Here is a 16,699-nt window from a genome sequence, read left to right on the forward strand (position 1 = left end):
AAACTAGAATATTAAAAACTTATTAAGCAGTAAAAGCTATATTAAACGGTTTGAGATGAAATATAAGTACTTAAGTGCGCAAATCCTATTGTAATGACAACTTTTACATACTTAAATGGTGAAAGCTATTCTGCTAAGTATGAAAAGTTACATCATTTTTTATTGTATCATTTTTTGAAACTAGTTTGAAAATAAAACTTTAGTTTAAAATTTTACAAGTTTGTCCGATGACTTAGTTTGTTTCATAATATTTAAAAGTTTCAGTGATTCTAAGCTTATTCTTAATATTTAGATTGTTTTTGAGCAATATTTTCTATCAAATTTTTTTAAGTAAATAAACTAACTAATAATCGGCGACTGTTTATAAAACTTTTACTGTTTTACTGTTAGCTACTTGAATATTTTCAAACAGTTAACTTAAACACGTAGACAGTTTCAGTTACTTCTGCTGTCAAAAATGACAATATTTGTTTTGTTTGCATTCATCACAACAAAAACCACTTTACAATTTTCTTAAAATGTTTGAGATGTTGCTGATACGATTTTTTTCTCGGTGCACGTTCGTTTGTAAAACACGCTTTTGCACTGATAAAAAAAAATTGGTTGTGTCAAACATTGTATAATATGTAAGTTTGAAGTTTTTTTTAACCAGTATTAGTAATATATACAAATTTAAAATATAATTTAGTTTATTTTATGGTAAAAGTATTAAAAACAATGTAATGGTTGTAAAATTGAAAAACTAATGTATCTCTAACGGGTTTTAGTTGAAACTAGTTGCACTATACTTATATTAAGACTATATAGTTTTAAACCTTTTTCGCTTGTTTTTTTTAAGTAACATATTAGTAGTTTTTACTTCTAATATAAATAAAAAAATATAGAGTTAGAACGATTGAACAGTTAGAAATAGTTAGTAGATATAAATGTTTAGTATTACTATTTATGTAACAGTTGTTTTAGGACTACTACTTAATTTTTTCTAAATGTTGTCATCCAGAAGAACTCGAGTTATCCGGCCTCCAAGCTCTTCAGATTCCGAAAGTTCATCTGAAAATTCTTCAAACGATCAAATTGATGAACTCAGGTCAGATATGTTTTTACTTTGTTTATAATTTCGTTTTCTAGTAGCTTTTAAAAAGTATATATAAAAGTTTAATTTTTAAACTATTTTGTATATTTAGTGTATGTTAAAATAAAATTATTCGATCTTGTACTTTTTGTGTATTCAAAAAGCTGTTTTGATATTTTGAAATGTTTTTTTTTGAAAAAAGACAAGACAAATAATAACAAGTTTAGCTAGTTTTCTATTTAAACGTTGCCTGAACATAAACAAAAAAAAACTGTTTATATTTGTATTATTTTTTCTCTAATAATGTGTTTATTAGACCTTTTTCTTTAGCTTAGCTGTTTAAAAAATTAAATTTGTGGTTCTTAAAGGTAAAACAATCAATGTGTTGGAACTAACATAAGTAACTAATAGGTAGGAGAAAACGTTAAAATCATATTTACAAAGTTTAAGTGATAATGGTTTTAACCGAAGTAAGTTTTAAAAGAAGTTAGTAAACTCTAACATTTTTAAATTATTACATAACTCTTTCTCGACGTATTTAATTTTTCTACTACTTATTTTTATAATAAGTTAAAATGTAAAGTTTACTCCTACAATTAGTAAAAACTTTTTTGCTTAATACTAAAAAATTATGAAAAATGGACTAATAATAATTAATTAGATATAAGGATCAAAGTGAAAAATAGTTCAGGAAAAATGTTATTTGCACGGAATAATGTTTGCTGCACAGAAATGTAGAAGATTATATAAAATTTTTAATGTATTGCTTAGAGTTTTTTAAAAACTATAAAATGTAGTGCTTTAGGATATACATACAACTTTATAAAAATAGTACTTTTTCGTATTTAAAAAAATTGTATAGAATTTTTTTAACACCAAAGAGTTGTATTTATTTACTGAAATTTTGTTTAAACCTTTTTTAAAGCTTTTGCTGACTTAAAAATATAACAAAATAAAAAGGAACAATAATGCAAAACTAACACAACCGAAACTAATAAACTTAATAAAAAATAAGTTTTGGTTAACACGTTTTTTATGGTGACATTCATATACCTTACAAAATGTGTGAGACTTATAAAAAAACTATACTTTTTAATAGTTTTACTTTTGCAATTTAAAATCAGGACAAGCCACACGATGTCACGTGGGAGCCGTCGCGGCATTTCATTGGCTGACGATGTTTCCGATAAAGTCCATTTTGGCACGTCTCTGTACAACGATGAGGAGGAAACTTCTAAGGTGAGGAGGTCGACTGTTCAGTCTCAAATGGGAAACAGCAGAATGAGTTTGAAATTTATCACTTTTATTTTATTCAATCTGTTTATTCTATAGTTTTTTTTTTTACAAATTTTTGAGATTTCGATAAAGTTTTTATTACATGATAAAATCGTAGTATAATAAATATAAAAGTATAACTAATTAACAAGCTTAACTTATCTATAAGTCACTTTTACCTTCATAGGGCTAACTTGTACAAATTGTTATTACAGTATTTTACTACTCTTTAAAAGATATTTCTTTTAATATTCGTAAGCAAGTAGAAATAATAATAAAAAAATCAAGAATTATTTTACTTGATACTTAATACAAGAAAACTATAGGCAATAAGTTTATGACTGTTCTAGGAAAGTTATTGTAACACAAAAAGCACTAACTAAACATCTTTTAGATATTAAAACTTTTACTAGTTTTTTTTTTGTAATTACAAGAGAATCACATTCTTTAAAAAACTTAAAACTTTCAATACTAAATAAAATTAAAATATAACTTAAACTAAAACAAAACAAAAAAATGTTAAAAATATATGCCAAACGTTTATTTAAAAAGTTTATTTTTGATCACATTTTTACAGGTGGATCATCTAGGAGGTCGGGATTCCACCTGGGAACCGCGCTGATGCCTGCAAACTGGTTGCTGAAGATGAGGAACAGGTTGAGGGGTAGGAACAGGAGAAGACCCTCATCTGTGGAAAGAGAAAACACACTGCTGATGAAGACACTGAGAGATGTGAGATGATTTTATTAAATATTATTTTTTTTTATATGTTTAGTTTTACGTTGGTTTTAAATTAGTTAGAATAATCGTTGCATAGTTTTTTTTCTATGCAATATTAAACTTTTTTAGTAAGTTATAATTTAGCACAACAAACTTTCAAAAGCAATTATTGTTAGCTAGTTTATTTTAGTCATAAAAAGTATTACTTGTTTAAATACTAACAACAAAACTTATCAATGTGTTCTTTTTCAATAGGTTATAAGTTAAGCATTATAGTAACCAATTCTAACACTTTTACTATTTATAAGAGGTCTAGGTAATGTTTTATGATTTATTAGTGTAATTTAAAGCATTTTCAGCTTTAATTAGTCGTCATAAAAGAATATATTTATTATCAATTTTGGAAAAATATAAAATCTTACTTAAAACATTGAAAAACTATCAATAAAAATATACAATCAAGATTTAAACAAACAACTGTCTAAAAGTTTATGATAAGTTATTTGTTGTTGTTTTGTACTTAATTTATTTATTGTGTTTCTTTTATACGTGTTATATACAACTTCAGCTGAAAAGAATAAATTTATATAGAGCGTTATAAATCTAGTTTTTTTAAAGTTTTATATCAAGTTTTTTATACAGTATAATGATTAAACAAAGTATTAACTGTTTATAGTTATAAATAGTTTTTATACGAAATTAACGAAGGAAAATTAGTCAAACTTAAAAAAACATAAAGTTTTTAGCATCTGTAATTTTTTTATGTTTGACATTTAAAGTTTTATCACAATAAAGATTGACCCGGATGAAGACCAAGAAAATGACCAAGTTAATAATGAGTTTCGTGAATTTATCGGTGCTGATGGCAGCTCTAAGTTAGTTTGTTTTTACAAAAAAAAAACTTTTTGTAAGACAAATGCGCGAATGGTAAATGGTAAGCAGAAATTTTAGTTGTCTAAAAATGTTATATATATCAAATATGTGTTTATAAGAAATTGCAAATTGTAGTTTTATACAACAAAAAGTTCTTAAAGCACTTAGAACTATTTTGTTTATAAGTTAACGACTGAACAATTTAAAAATACCAACGACGACTCACACGTCTTAAGCTTCAGTCTTAAGTATTTCTTAAGTCGTTTACTTAATAAACAATTTTAGTTATAGCTTAATTTCAGCTTTATAAAAGTCATTTAATTTAAATCGCAAGAAAGAGAAAACTAGATCAAAGTTTTTGAGCAAACAAGTTTGTATTTTTCAAACTACTCAAGCGTGTACAAGAAAGTCAATGTTTACTCATTACGTCACAATTCGGTCGCTATGACAACGGGCGCTCTCGACTGGTTTGTGACAATGCTGCTGGTTTTATTTGAAGATAAAAACTGCAGAAAATGAGTTTTTTGTGTAAAGTTTTCGTATGTAACTTTCAAATTATATTTGTTTGTATTTATTAGAAAAAAGTTGCTGCAAAAGACATTACAGATAAACTATTAATTATTTTGTGCTTTTTACATATTTTGTTTACAATTTAGACAATATATTTACCAAAGTAAAAGTGATGCATTTTCTTTTAACAAATGCATGTAAACAAATTTTTTGAACAAATTTTCAAAAAGTATAACTAATAAGCATTTGAAGTAAGCAATCTTTTTTATCTAGTTCTACACCTTTTGATTGTAAAGTATTATTAAAAGCAGTATTATTTAAATTTGAAAACTTGTAGAATAAAATTTATTGGTGCAAACTATTTAATATTCTACTATTTATACTCAGCTAGTTTTAGATTAAATGAAAAACATAAGTTTTACTTTCACTCCTTGTAAGTTTAAAAAAGATTTTTATGATTTAGTTAACCATAAAAATTACATAATAAAATTACAATACATTTTCCTTAGGCTATAACATCTACATATATTTATATATTTTGTAATTATTTCTATAAATTGACATGTTAACTTCATTATTAAATATTGTTCTAAAATATTACAATACTTTAACCTTTTTTGACATGTTTTATGGTAAATTTACGATTGCTTCTAATAAAATGTTAGTATCAAAAGAAAAAAAGTTACAGTTTTTAGATAAGGCTTATTTTAGTTTAGTACAAAAAAGTACTCACCATATCTTAACTTATAAGTACTGTTGGCAAAAATTACCATTATAACTCAACGCAATTTGAAAACTGTTTTATTACAATACTTCATAGCTTATTGAAAATTATAGTTAAAAATGGAAAAATAAAATAAATCAAATGTCTTCTACAGCACCTAGTGAAATATCGAGTGATCTGACTTTTCAAAGGTTCATAAAACTTTTATAAATCACAACAATACAAAAGTATTAAATATTATTTTGTTTCAAAGTTTAAAATATTTTAGGTTTCATACTTTATACTTTTTCTTGTTTGTAATTTGTTCTTAAATATTTAAATTTTTTTATTTACATCTGTATATATGAAATGAACAAAGTATAGTTTTATACTTATGCATAAAGTACTTCAGTAAACCAAAATTAATATTAATTAAACCAACTTTTGAAACTTACAATAATCACTGTAGAAATATAAAAGTGCAACTTTTTAAATATTAAATAAAAGAGACTTAACTGGTTTACTTTACTTTTAATAAAGGCAAACTTACTTGGATAGACTAGTTAAGTCTCTGCCAACGGTCTCAGATTGAGATATAAAGATTCACATATATAATAAAGATAATAAAGATTCACATATACGTATACTTGGATGTTTTTAGTATATCGATTTTAATTTAACCACCTTAAAGTTTTATTCTACTTTTTTTGAAAATACTCTTTTTGCTTGAAGAAGTATTAACTTACTTAGTTATATTTAGTATTTTTTACAAACTCGTAAAAAGAAATAATGTTAAATTAATTATTGTTCATCTTTATTAAATTTTAGTAAAAAAGTCATTTTATTGTAAAGTACCATATTTTGTTTACTACTTGTTGTATAACATTTTAAGCACAGTTCAGTTACAGAAGAAAAGTCATTTTGCTTGTAATATTGTTTAGACTACATTATTAATTATCTTTAATTTCAAAAGTTTTAGTTTATTAAAGATTTTCCATAATACGTTTATTAGAATAAGAATATAAAGGTTTAAGTTAAGATGTTTAATAAAAAATATTTTTATTTTTGAAATACAACTAAAAAAAAATCTTGATGAGTTTTTTATATGCTGTAGTTCAGGGAGCAGTTTTTTGTTGGAGGAGCACATAAAACTACATCATTTGAAAAGTCTCTTGGAAGTCTTCAAAACACACATTCCTTCCGCTCAACACAGTGATTCAAGTTTGAATAATATTTAATTTTATTTTTATGAAATATTTTAAAACAGAAAAATTACCTAAATAAGTAAAAATGAATTATTGTATCCGTTTTATACGTAAAAGTCTGTTGTAATTTTTCATTAATATTTAAGATTTGTTTTACTTATGGCCAAGACTTACTTAGCATATTTAAAAAAGATTATTCATGTTTGCAACATAGTGTAAGCTGTAGTACAGCTTTATGATACAGATTTCAAGTTTTAAAAGATATAAAAAATAATTTGATAAATCAAGCTCTTAACTCCAAAAATTTTACCATTTTTCAAACTACTAAACTGTAAAATTTTACAAATTTAGAACTATTTTAATTTTCTAAACTAGTAAGTAGTTCATCTGATCATAACAAAAATATTGTTAATATTTTTTACCACAGAAAGTCGATCAAATGATACGGATGCAGCTTTGCCTGGAATGATGAATTTAGATGAGTTCAGGATAGCTGTATCTAGTATGCTCGGTTCAAACAAGTTTGATGATCAAATGGAAAAACTTTTTAACAAAGTTTTTTTTTAAATACAGTGCTCTATAAATAAACAGTATTGTAATACCAATCATATTTTATGTCAGCTTTTCCAAAAGTTAAAAAAAATATGATCTTCAAGCAGTGTTTTTTTTTTAATAATCAAAGTTTAATTGTAGTACTGAGCCAATGAAAATACATAGATAACCAAATCTTTTAAGTTTCTTTTTTTTTGTTTAGTAAATTTTGATAACTCAACTTTAAGGTGGACACTTCATGTGACGGTTTCGTTGATTGGGACGAATTGTGCACTTACATGCTACTGCGCATGCGTGAACTAGATCACGTGACAAATTCGCTTATGGCGCCAATTTCAACTCCAGCGATTATCACACAAATACTGCATAACAAGGTGTCAAGCTATTCTCCTTTTAGTTAATCAACTTATGGAAAAACTGCTCTAAATATGTTTTGATAAGTTGATTCTAAAATTTGTTAAACATTTGTTTTAGTTTATTTTCATACACAGCAAGAAACAACAACAAAAACACTGATTCTGAACAATCCACTCAGAATTATCACAATCAGCAAGTTGGGAGCTATACAAGTGTGGACAAGTGACCTAAAAGCAATTAAGGTTTGTTATAACACAAAATTAATATTTGTCAATTTTAAGTTATCATACAAGTTTGTAAGAATTTTTTTTGAAATATCAAATTGGTTTTTATCTTCTTAAACTGAAGTTGAGAACTCATATTGTTGCTCTTCAAACTATTTTTTCTAACTGTAAATAATATTAAGTAAATTTTACAGGCGTGCAGTCTCGCTCAGGACGTGGCCAATGACCCACAATCGAGGAGCAAGCGTTTCCATACTTGGGTCACCGACGCAGTTTACATGGGTAACACGCAAAACGTTGCCATAGCAACCAGCAGCAGACAAATTTACTTCTATGACGTTTCTACTAACATCTACAATATCGAATACTGCTTGTATGGTGATTATTTTCGAACTCTTATAATGTATATCCTTTTTTTTAAATCACTTAAAAAATGTATAGTAAAATATTTTCTTCTATTGTCTTTCTGTTAAACTCAATTAACAGTTAGTTACACATGTTCAATTTAGACTACATAAATAAGCCAAACTTAGTCAAAAACTTTTAACCTATTTAAGATTTTTAGACCTTTATACATTTATTGGTTTTATTTCTATTTAGTCTTGCTTTATTTGTAATTTGCTGTAAAAATTAACATTCCAAATATAAAAGGCATAGATATTGTAGTAGAAAAAATACTTTTCTTCAATAAAAAACTGTGTATGCTTTTTAAGAAAGAGTACAAAACTATATTATAAATACTGCAGGGTTACCAGACGTGCCGATATGCACCCACTACTATTACAAGCAGGGTGTGAGAAACGGGTCTTCAATGCTTCTGTTTGGTGACGATTGCGGTAATGTCCACATTTTGAGGTTTCTCGCCCCACTTTCCAGACTCTTCCAAAAACCTTTCACGCCGCAACAAGGAACACAACGAGTTTACTTCAATGTTAGTTTGCTAAAATTTCACGAAAATCCTTTAATATTTTATCAAACTTTTTTATGGGTATTATTAAACCTTTCTTCATTGCACATGAACTCAAATACAAACATAACCACTCTAAAAACATGTTTGTTATTTTGTTGCCAAGCTTTACGATTCTCCAAGATAAAACTTAAGCATAAACGGATGGTTGCTTTAGAATTGTAGATTTCGGGACTTTTTTAATCTACTATATTGAATTACATGGAAGTTTAGCTTAAAATAAGAGAAACTTTTTATAATAATTTTTCCAGGACTTGCCAGATCACAAAATATTCGTCACTTACGAAACAATTGAGAGCGTGCACGACGAATCACTCAACCGTATCACTTACGTGGATGAGAGTGACGTCATTATAACTTCGTCACTTTCTCCCAACGCGTCACTCGTCATGATGGACATGAAGCGGAAGAAGAAACCCTACATTTTCAGAGTTAACAAGGTAAATTAATAGATTTTAATATTCCGATATTTTGTTTAAAATATTTACATACAAATAATAATATTCAAACGCTTTAATTTTAAGGATTAAGTTATAAAAGTTAAGTAAAATAATAATTTTATAGAAAGTTTTATAATTTTTTAAATATTGATAAGTTAGCATTCAGTTGTTTTCAATACTAATAAATGTGTCAAATGCTTTTTAAATGTCAGTTTAGTCAGTAGATTTACTGTTTTATTCATTTAGCCTTTTATAGTCAATTAAACTACAATAAACGAATTTAAAAATTTTCAGGGAGTTGAGTGTTTCGACTACAGTAAGAAGCTGAACATTTTGGTGACTGGAAGTCTGGACCACCTGGTCCGCATTTGGAACCCGTACGTGGTTGCCAGACCCATCAGGATATTGCGAGGTCATCACACCGGCATCTGTGACGTCAAAATAAACGTCGTTCACCAGCACATTATCACGTATTCGAAAGAAGTTGTTAGTATAATAAATATATAGTTTCGATACTTTGTATCATAAGCGATTATTGTAAAAATTATAAACCTTGATATTTTATAATTTCAACTTTATAATTTTATAAACTTTAATCAACTCGAAGTAGTTGTGAGTAGTATACGTAGGTTTCACAAAATCGGTTTAATATTCGCCCACTCGACTGAGGTTTGAATAATAATCGCCCCTTTTATTAGACATCAAGCCAAAGACTAGTTCGTTATCAAATTACTTTTTCGCCGCCTTACTAGTTATTGTCCCTTATAACCAAAAATTTTCTAAATGTGCGTCCCATTTTGAAAAACCTTGTTCTAAATTTTTACGCGTTAGATTTAAAAAAAATTGTATAATAATACAAACACAAATTATAAAGACTTTCCCAAAGATCTTCTATTTTTTTTTGTATAAAACAAACAGCATTTTCAAAATCAATGATTTTTTTCATAATCAAAATAAAGTAACTGGGAAATTTTCAAAAAAGTTATTATGTAAACAGATAATGAAAGTTTGGGATGTGAAAGAACTGAATTGCTTGCAAACAATCTCACCAAAATTTCCATCCGTCAGAACGGGAAGAATACCTGATCACGGTTAATATAGAGTTATTAATTGCATTTTAATTATAATAAATGTTTTAAAATAGCATTGAAATGTTTCAAAGCAAATTCAATTAAGTTTTCATATGTTTGATAAAATTATGCTTAAACTTTGATTTTTTTTGTGGTAAAACTCACAGTTTAATCTAACATTATAAAGCATTAGCTTAAAATTTCTAAACAACAAAACAAGTGTTTTTATTTTATATATCAATCTAGAATGCAAACAAGCTTTGACTAACCAAGTCTTACTGCCTATGTTTTTCTTTTACATTAAGACTATTTTTTTAAATATATTTTCTAAAGAAAGGTTTTGTTATAAAAATGAATATTATTTTAAAGTCAATATAATTAAACAAAGTTTCAATAATAACTTTAAAAGTTTCAAAACAGGAGAGTTTCCTCTTACTCTCTACCATTCCAAAGCGATCGACTTGCTGATACTGAACTGCAACGACTGCATGGGTTTGTACAAACTGGGTAAAATAAAACCGAAACCCAAACACCCCACAACCCATCTGTCGCCACTCAGTGGTCTCGCCTACAACCCCTTCTTCAAACAGGTTGAACTAACATATTTATTGAAACTTCGAGATTACGGTTTTTTTACATTAAAAAAATTTAATATAAATTAAGTATCTAAATAAGTTCTGTACTTGATATAAAACAAACACTAGTTAACCAAGGTTTCAGACTTGGTGCACAAAGTATTAAGTCTGAAACACAAAGTGTCCGAAACATATTTAAATAACTGTCAATTTTTTTGCACTACTTTGTCTATAAAGTATCGAGTATTTAAACCGATTCATAAAAACATTTTACCTAAATGAATTTATATCTAAAAAGGTTTCCACGACAAGCGACGATTCGAGTGTATGTTTGTGGGATGTGGAGACGGGGTTGAGAAGCATGCATATGAACGGTTGTCATGGAAATGAGGAAATAACTAGCGTTAAATTCGATGATAAAAACAGAAGACTTATTACCGGAGCTAGAGATGGGACAATAAAAGTTTTTTTTTATTAATAATCTACAGCCGTTTTGTGAAAGCTTAAAATATACTTTATTATTGACTGCTACTTTGACTTTAATTTTTAATTTTTTATTTAAGTATATAGTACATTTCAATCAGTCTATGCCCTACTTTAAAATTATATGTTGAACTTTAAAACAGTATGTTCTAACTTAATTTTCAGGTGTGGAATTTTCAGAACGGCAATTGTTTGCACGAGTTAAACGCTGTAGACGATGCTGAAGTGACAGGAGTTTCGTCATTCCACGAGAACACCATCATATCTGTAGGATGGAGCAGAAAAATTGTCACTTATGATGACAGCGATACAGATGTAAGAGTTTATTTGTTGCACCAAGCTTGTATAGTTTTAAAACATATTTTTTGTAACTTTTTTGCTTAAACACTAACTTAAAGATTCAAAAATTCAACTTTGTGTATTTTTGGAATTTAAAGGTATTATTAAGCTTTCGTTAAAAAAGTTTGTTTAACTAGCATTTGTAAATAGATTTTTATAATAACACTCCACTTATGTTAGTATTAACCGACTAAAATAGTATACGTAGCATTGATTGTACTTAAATTTTTCTTTTTTAACTCTAGAAACTATTAAAAAACTTATCGTAATATTTTTATTAAAACAACTAAAATATTCGTACTTTTAACAACAAGTAAGAACATCTAATTAAAAACGTAGGAAGTAATACTTTTATTTCAGCTTGTACATAAGAAAGCAATTATGACTTGGAAAGGAGGTCAAATTCACAAAGTTAGTTTTTAATATGATATCTTTAGACTTTGTTAGTCTCTTTTTGCTTATAAAGTTTATACTTAATTACTAGCTTTAGGTTGACTAACAGTTAGCTCTATGAATACTATAACTTTCTCATACAAATTTTTTGCTATGTTACTTTTAACTTTTTCAACTTGTATAATGAATCCTTTTTTTTTTTTGTGTTATTTGATGGTTTATGCTAAAACTTTATATATTATTCTGAAAATGTTTTATTTACAATTTTCTTAAACAAACTTTTTAAGGACGACATACTTTCAATGGCGTTATCTAAGTCGAAAAACCTGTTAGCAACAGGCAGTTACGACGGAAAACTTGTGGTTTGGAATGTTGAGAACCAGCAGCCATTTTTGCAGCTTCGCTTAGGCGCGAACAGCAAGTAGGTTCAGTTTGTACTGTAATATATGTCTTCCTTAAATATTAAAACTAGAATAAATTATAATATATGCAAAATTATTTAACACTAAAAAAATCATGCAAATAGTTAACTAACATAACTAAAAATAAAGGTTTCAAAAACCAATTTTAACTCAAAAGTTAACCATAATGCACAAATTGTTTTACATTAAAAACAAGCTATACAAGCTCATTAAAAAGTTAAAACAAATTAACAAGCTAGATTTACAATTATGACACTGAACAGAAAGCAGACAAGCGGTTCGTGTCGGCCTGTTGACTCGCTTCACTTTCTGGCAGCAAGGATGAAGCGGAGGAGTTTTGCACAAGCTGTGATGGTGAGTTGTGAGGAAGGAGTTGTTTGCTGGTGGTGCTTGTACGGAAGGGTGGGGATGAAAGGTGAGTAAAAGTTTTACTGCGATTACTGTTTGCTTTGGTTTATTAAACAGTTTCTTAAAGTTCATGGTTGTTTTTTTCTGTACTTGTTTTAAAAATAGCTGCAAACTTATTTAGGTTTTTTTAAGCCTCAAAGAAAGACTTTTTGTGTTTTACTCCAAGTGCTTATATAAATAAAGATTCTATTTAAATTTTCAGGCAGTTTCAGCAGTGAAGACACAATTCTGAGCATCACAAGTTGCCACAACGACAATTTCTTCGTATGCGGCCACTTATCCGGCAACGTGACGGTTTACGACATCAGCGATTATTGCGTCACAGACTCCGTTGTTACGTCACAACCGCCGACGGAAGTAGCGAGCTGGCGGTCGCACGATGGCGCCGTCGTCGCCGTGGAAACGGCTTTAGTTGGGAGCGAGCTGTTTCTCATTACCGCCTCCAGCGACAAGACAGCGAGGTTGTGGACGGTTGAACGAGGACACCTAGTGGGGACTTTCGGGCAGAGGAAGAAGTGGAATTTGGAGAAGAGGAAAACGTGGTGCTACCCATTGTTAGTTTATTAATTGTTTTTTTGGTATTTTACATATTTGAGGGTTTTATTTTGGTTATTTACAAATTGGAGTTTTTCCTTAAATTTTTAAATAAACTTAAACTAATTGTTTTTATTACTTTATAATAAGATGATTTGTTAAGCTGATCATGGCAAAAAAATAATAGTTTGCCGTGTTAAGATATTGTAAATATATAAGTTTAACACAGCTATATATTTTACTCCTATTTTTTTAATACTTAGAAAATATACAACAAGGTTTGATATGCTTTAGAAATAAATATTTTTATATTCAAGCAATCCATGGGGTGAGAAATCTGAAGATTTTGAAGAAGTTTTTGAGGAAAAAGAAAGCGAATATGATACTAAAGCTGTTGATGATGAAAAAAAAGATGAAAATAGTTTGTTTTTGTATATTCTTTGTATAACAAAACTCTATACATTCTAAGTTAATTCATCAATTAGTAATAACAGTTTAAAATTAAGTCTTTATTTGTTCATGCATATTTTTTCTAAGATACGAATAAGTGACTAAATTATTTCTAGAATTTGTTTTTAGTATCAGCTGAAATGCATTTAAAGTTCTTTTGTACAAAATTGTCTGCAAAGTAGGCCGTTGATTAAATTTAAATATACTTTTTAACTGTATATTAGTACGTTGAAAAGACTTAGTAAACTATTTAAATGTAGGTAAAAAATGTTTTGATAGCAGTTTTATATTGGAAAAATGTTTTGATAAAAAAAGAAATCAAATATGTCTATAACTTTAATTTTATAAACTTAAAATATGAATTGATATGAGAAACAAATATCTTGAATAATATTTTGACTATAACATATTTTACAAAATGATGTTACTACTTAATGGTGCTAAAGATGTGTTTTGAATTTAATTTTTAGAAGTTTTTTTACAGTTAAATATTCACATAAATTTATATGAGAATTTAAACAAAGTACTTAAGCTTTATTTATAATCGTTAGCGCCATACATTTAAAAAAAACTTTAAATAAAAGCTTTGATGACAAATATTGTTTGTTTTTATTTATACAAAACAATAAAACAATTTTTTAATATTTAATGTTTATAGTTGAAGAAAACGATGAAGAGGAAACAAGTTTAGGAGGAGAAGATGATAAAGAAGAAACAAAAGAATTGAGTGGTTTGTTTATAAAACTTATTGATTTTAAATTAGTGTTATACTACAATGGCTAAACGATATAACAGTTTAATTATTTTTAGTTCGAACAAACTACCTGTAAAGGTAAAGCTATAAGTTGACTTTAACGACAAGTTTTAATACAATTTATAAGGATTAGCTTAATTTTGTCGGTATATACTTTTAAATAAAAAACGAAGCATGTACTCTTTTTACTTAGAAGTTTTTTTTGATTTACAAAACTTCTTAATCTTTAAAACAAAACTTTTTATGTCCAGTCTAGTTTTTAAAAATTGAAAATGTTTAAAAAACAAACACTATCGGTATAAAAACTTTTATACAATACAAAAAAAGTTGTCTCATAGTTTCAATTAGTTTAATCTACATCTAATACAATTTTTTTGACTATAAATTGTTTTTGCACAGAATTTGAAAAACTTAAAAAAGAAATAGAGGCAGAGATACAAAAGTCCAAAAGTGTATCAGAAATTATTAAAGTGCAAGAAGTAAAACAGGAAACTAGTTCAAACTGTGAAGTAAGTAGTTAACTTTAAACTTTGTAGCAATTTAATTAAAAAAAAATTATTTTCAATGTAGAAACTTTATATTTTAAACATTCAACCTGTTATTTTAGATAAATAATTTTAAATGTGAAGTGTTGTTGTTTAAAACAATCTAAAGCGTATGCTACATGTAAAAATATATGTTGTAGGAGAATTAACGATGTCAGTTCAAGTTTTGATGCTAAAAAAATAAAAATAGCTTCCAGAGATAGTTCATTAAATTAAACTACATACAAATTTAACTAAAAACCACTTAAAATAAAGTTTTATGAGAAGTTTTCTCAAAATAGCTTCCGGATAAGATCCTGGGATCGACTGCATCGATGAAGATCGAGATGAAGACGGTGGCGAGGCAGGGAAGGAGGGGGAGGGTCGGATATATCAACTGTGACGTCATAAGCAGGTTCGGAAACATATGCTCCCCCTTCCAAGCTCTCAAAATAAAAGTTGGTTGATTTTTTGTGGTTTTGTGAATTATTACTAACAACACAGTATATAGTGTATTGTTGTCTTTACTTTTTTAATCACAAAGTTCTTTCTGTTTCATACTACTATTTATTATTGCATTAATTAAAATAAAACAAAGGCTTGATCGTTTTTGTTTTTATTTTGTGGATTAGTAATTTGTTTATGTTTTAAATAGAAACAAAAAAATAGCAATTAATATTTAAAAGTTACTAGGTTTGTGTTAAACTATTTTTATTAATATTACTTAATTTGATACTAAAAAATTATAAATTGTTTTTACGAATGTATTATCAACTGAGATTTTTCTAGGAAACGGAATCAGTAAAGTTTGAACACACAATGCCAATGACGCAAAGAATGGTCGACGAAGGTATGTTGCAATAATAATAAAAAGTTAAGAAAGATAAAGTTTTGTCACAAGTTTTTGTGAAAATACCTTAAATTTGTTTTCTCTTTTAACTATTTAAAAAAATTGACCAACCTATGAAAGATTTTTGAAAGTAAATGTTTATAAGTGTATATAAATTGTAAGAATTAGCAGTGTATGTTTTAAGTAGTTATTAATATTGAAATACTGCATACCATAATTAATTATTACTAAAAGTTTAGAGATTTTTGTTCTGATTGTCAATATTTGTTAAGTTTTGTGTTGTAGTAAAGTGTATACAGTAACTATATAAGATCTTATAAAAACCATTGGATTAATAAATTTGTTTTAAACTTAAACTTTGTTTTCATTTTTTTAAAGCTATACAGTTTTCTACAGTAGCACAAAAACAAAATAAATATTTTCATAGGCATGAAGTGTAATAACGAAAATGAGTTGGATCGGCTCGCTTTGAACAACTTGCCTGACTTGAACCAGGCAATAGTTGACACTGAAGAAATGTTTTCAGATCATCAGACATCAGGACTTCTGTCAGCAAGAACCCATCTCACTTCCAGATCAATCATAAAATAATTTGTTTTTATTTCGCTTCATAAAATAATTTCGTTTACAAACATTCAGTGCCAGTTTGAATTTATTAAACGTATGTGTAAACTTTAAACATTCTTTATTACCAGTGTGTTTAAGCACAATTGTTTAGAAAATGTTATATGCTTGTGAACTATACATTAAAAGTATATTGTATTTTAGAAAAAATAAATAAACCTAATAAGTTTTTAATGAAAGTTATTTAAACGTTTTAACCTAAACAATTTAAAACATTTATTTCTTATTTAACTTCTAGTTGTGTTTTGTTCATATGCTTATTTAGCAGTTTTAACATTCAAATTATACTGACACTAAATAGGAATGCATATTAAAAAACTAAAGCATTTATTTTGTTTTAAACTGTAACTATAAAGAATAATTAAAATTGCTAAC

At 27.2% G+C, this 16,699-nt stretch overlaps 2 protein-coding genes across 2 annotated transcripts; both read left to right on the top strand.

Annotated features, from left to right (window-relative positions):
- Positions 1–952: 952 nt before the first annotated feature.
- Positions 953–4,459, top strand: LOC145844735 (uncharacterized). The gene is made up of 5 exons (XM_082952156.1): positions 953–1,087; positions 2,197–2,357; positions 2,925–3,079; positions 3,863–3,942; positions 4,336–4,459. The coding sequence occupies exons 1-5, from the start codon at positions 987–989 to the stop codon at positions 4,457–4,459; spliced, it is 621 nt and encodes a 206-aa protein (XP_082808282.1). The 5' UTR covers positions 953–986.
- Positions 4,460–5,268: 809 nt separating this feature from the next.
- On the top strand, positions 5,269–16,437 carry LOC145843918 (cilia- and flagella-associated protein 337-like). Its single transcript, XM_082951192.1, has 23 exons — positions 5,269–5,365; positions 6,268–6,374; positions 6,786–6,913; positions 7,138–7,284; positions 7,402–7,509; positions 7,686–7,869; positions 8,238–8,422; positions 8,710–8,898; positions 9,193–9,384; positions 9,896–9,989; positions 10,389–10,558; positions 10,842–11,006; positions 11,192–11,341; positions 11,726–11,776; positions 12,046–12,179; positions 12,444–12,595; positions 12,791–13,142; positions 13,440–13,543; positions 14,231–14,302; positions 14,726–14,835; positions 15,153–15,308; positions 15,640–15,700; positions 16,128–16,437. Exons 1-23 carry the CDS (start codon positions 5,316–5,318, stop codon positions 16,289–16,291), a joined length of 3,225 nt encoding a protein of 1,074 aa, XP_082807318.1. The 5' UTR covers positions 5,269–5,315; the 3' UTR covers positions 16,292–16,437.
- Positions 16,438–16,699: the final 262 nt, after the last annotated feature.

Source organism: Thalia democratica, chromosome 9, assembly GCF_965202585.1.
Source record: "Thalia democratica chromosome 9, ktThaDemo2.hap1.1, whole genome shotgun sequence".
Taxonomy (NCBI): domain Eukaryota; kingdom Metazoa; phylum Chordata; class Thaliacea; order Salpida; family Salpidae; genus Thalia; species Thalia democratica.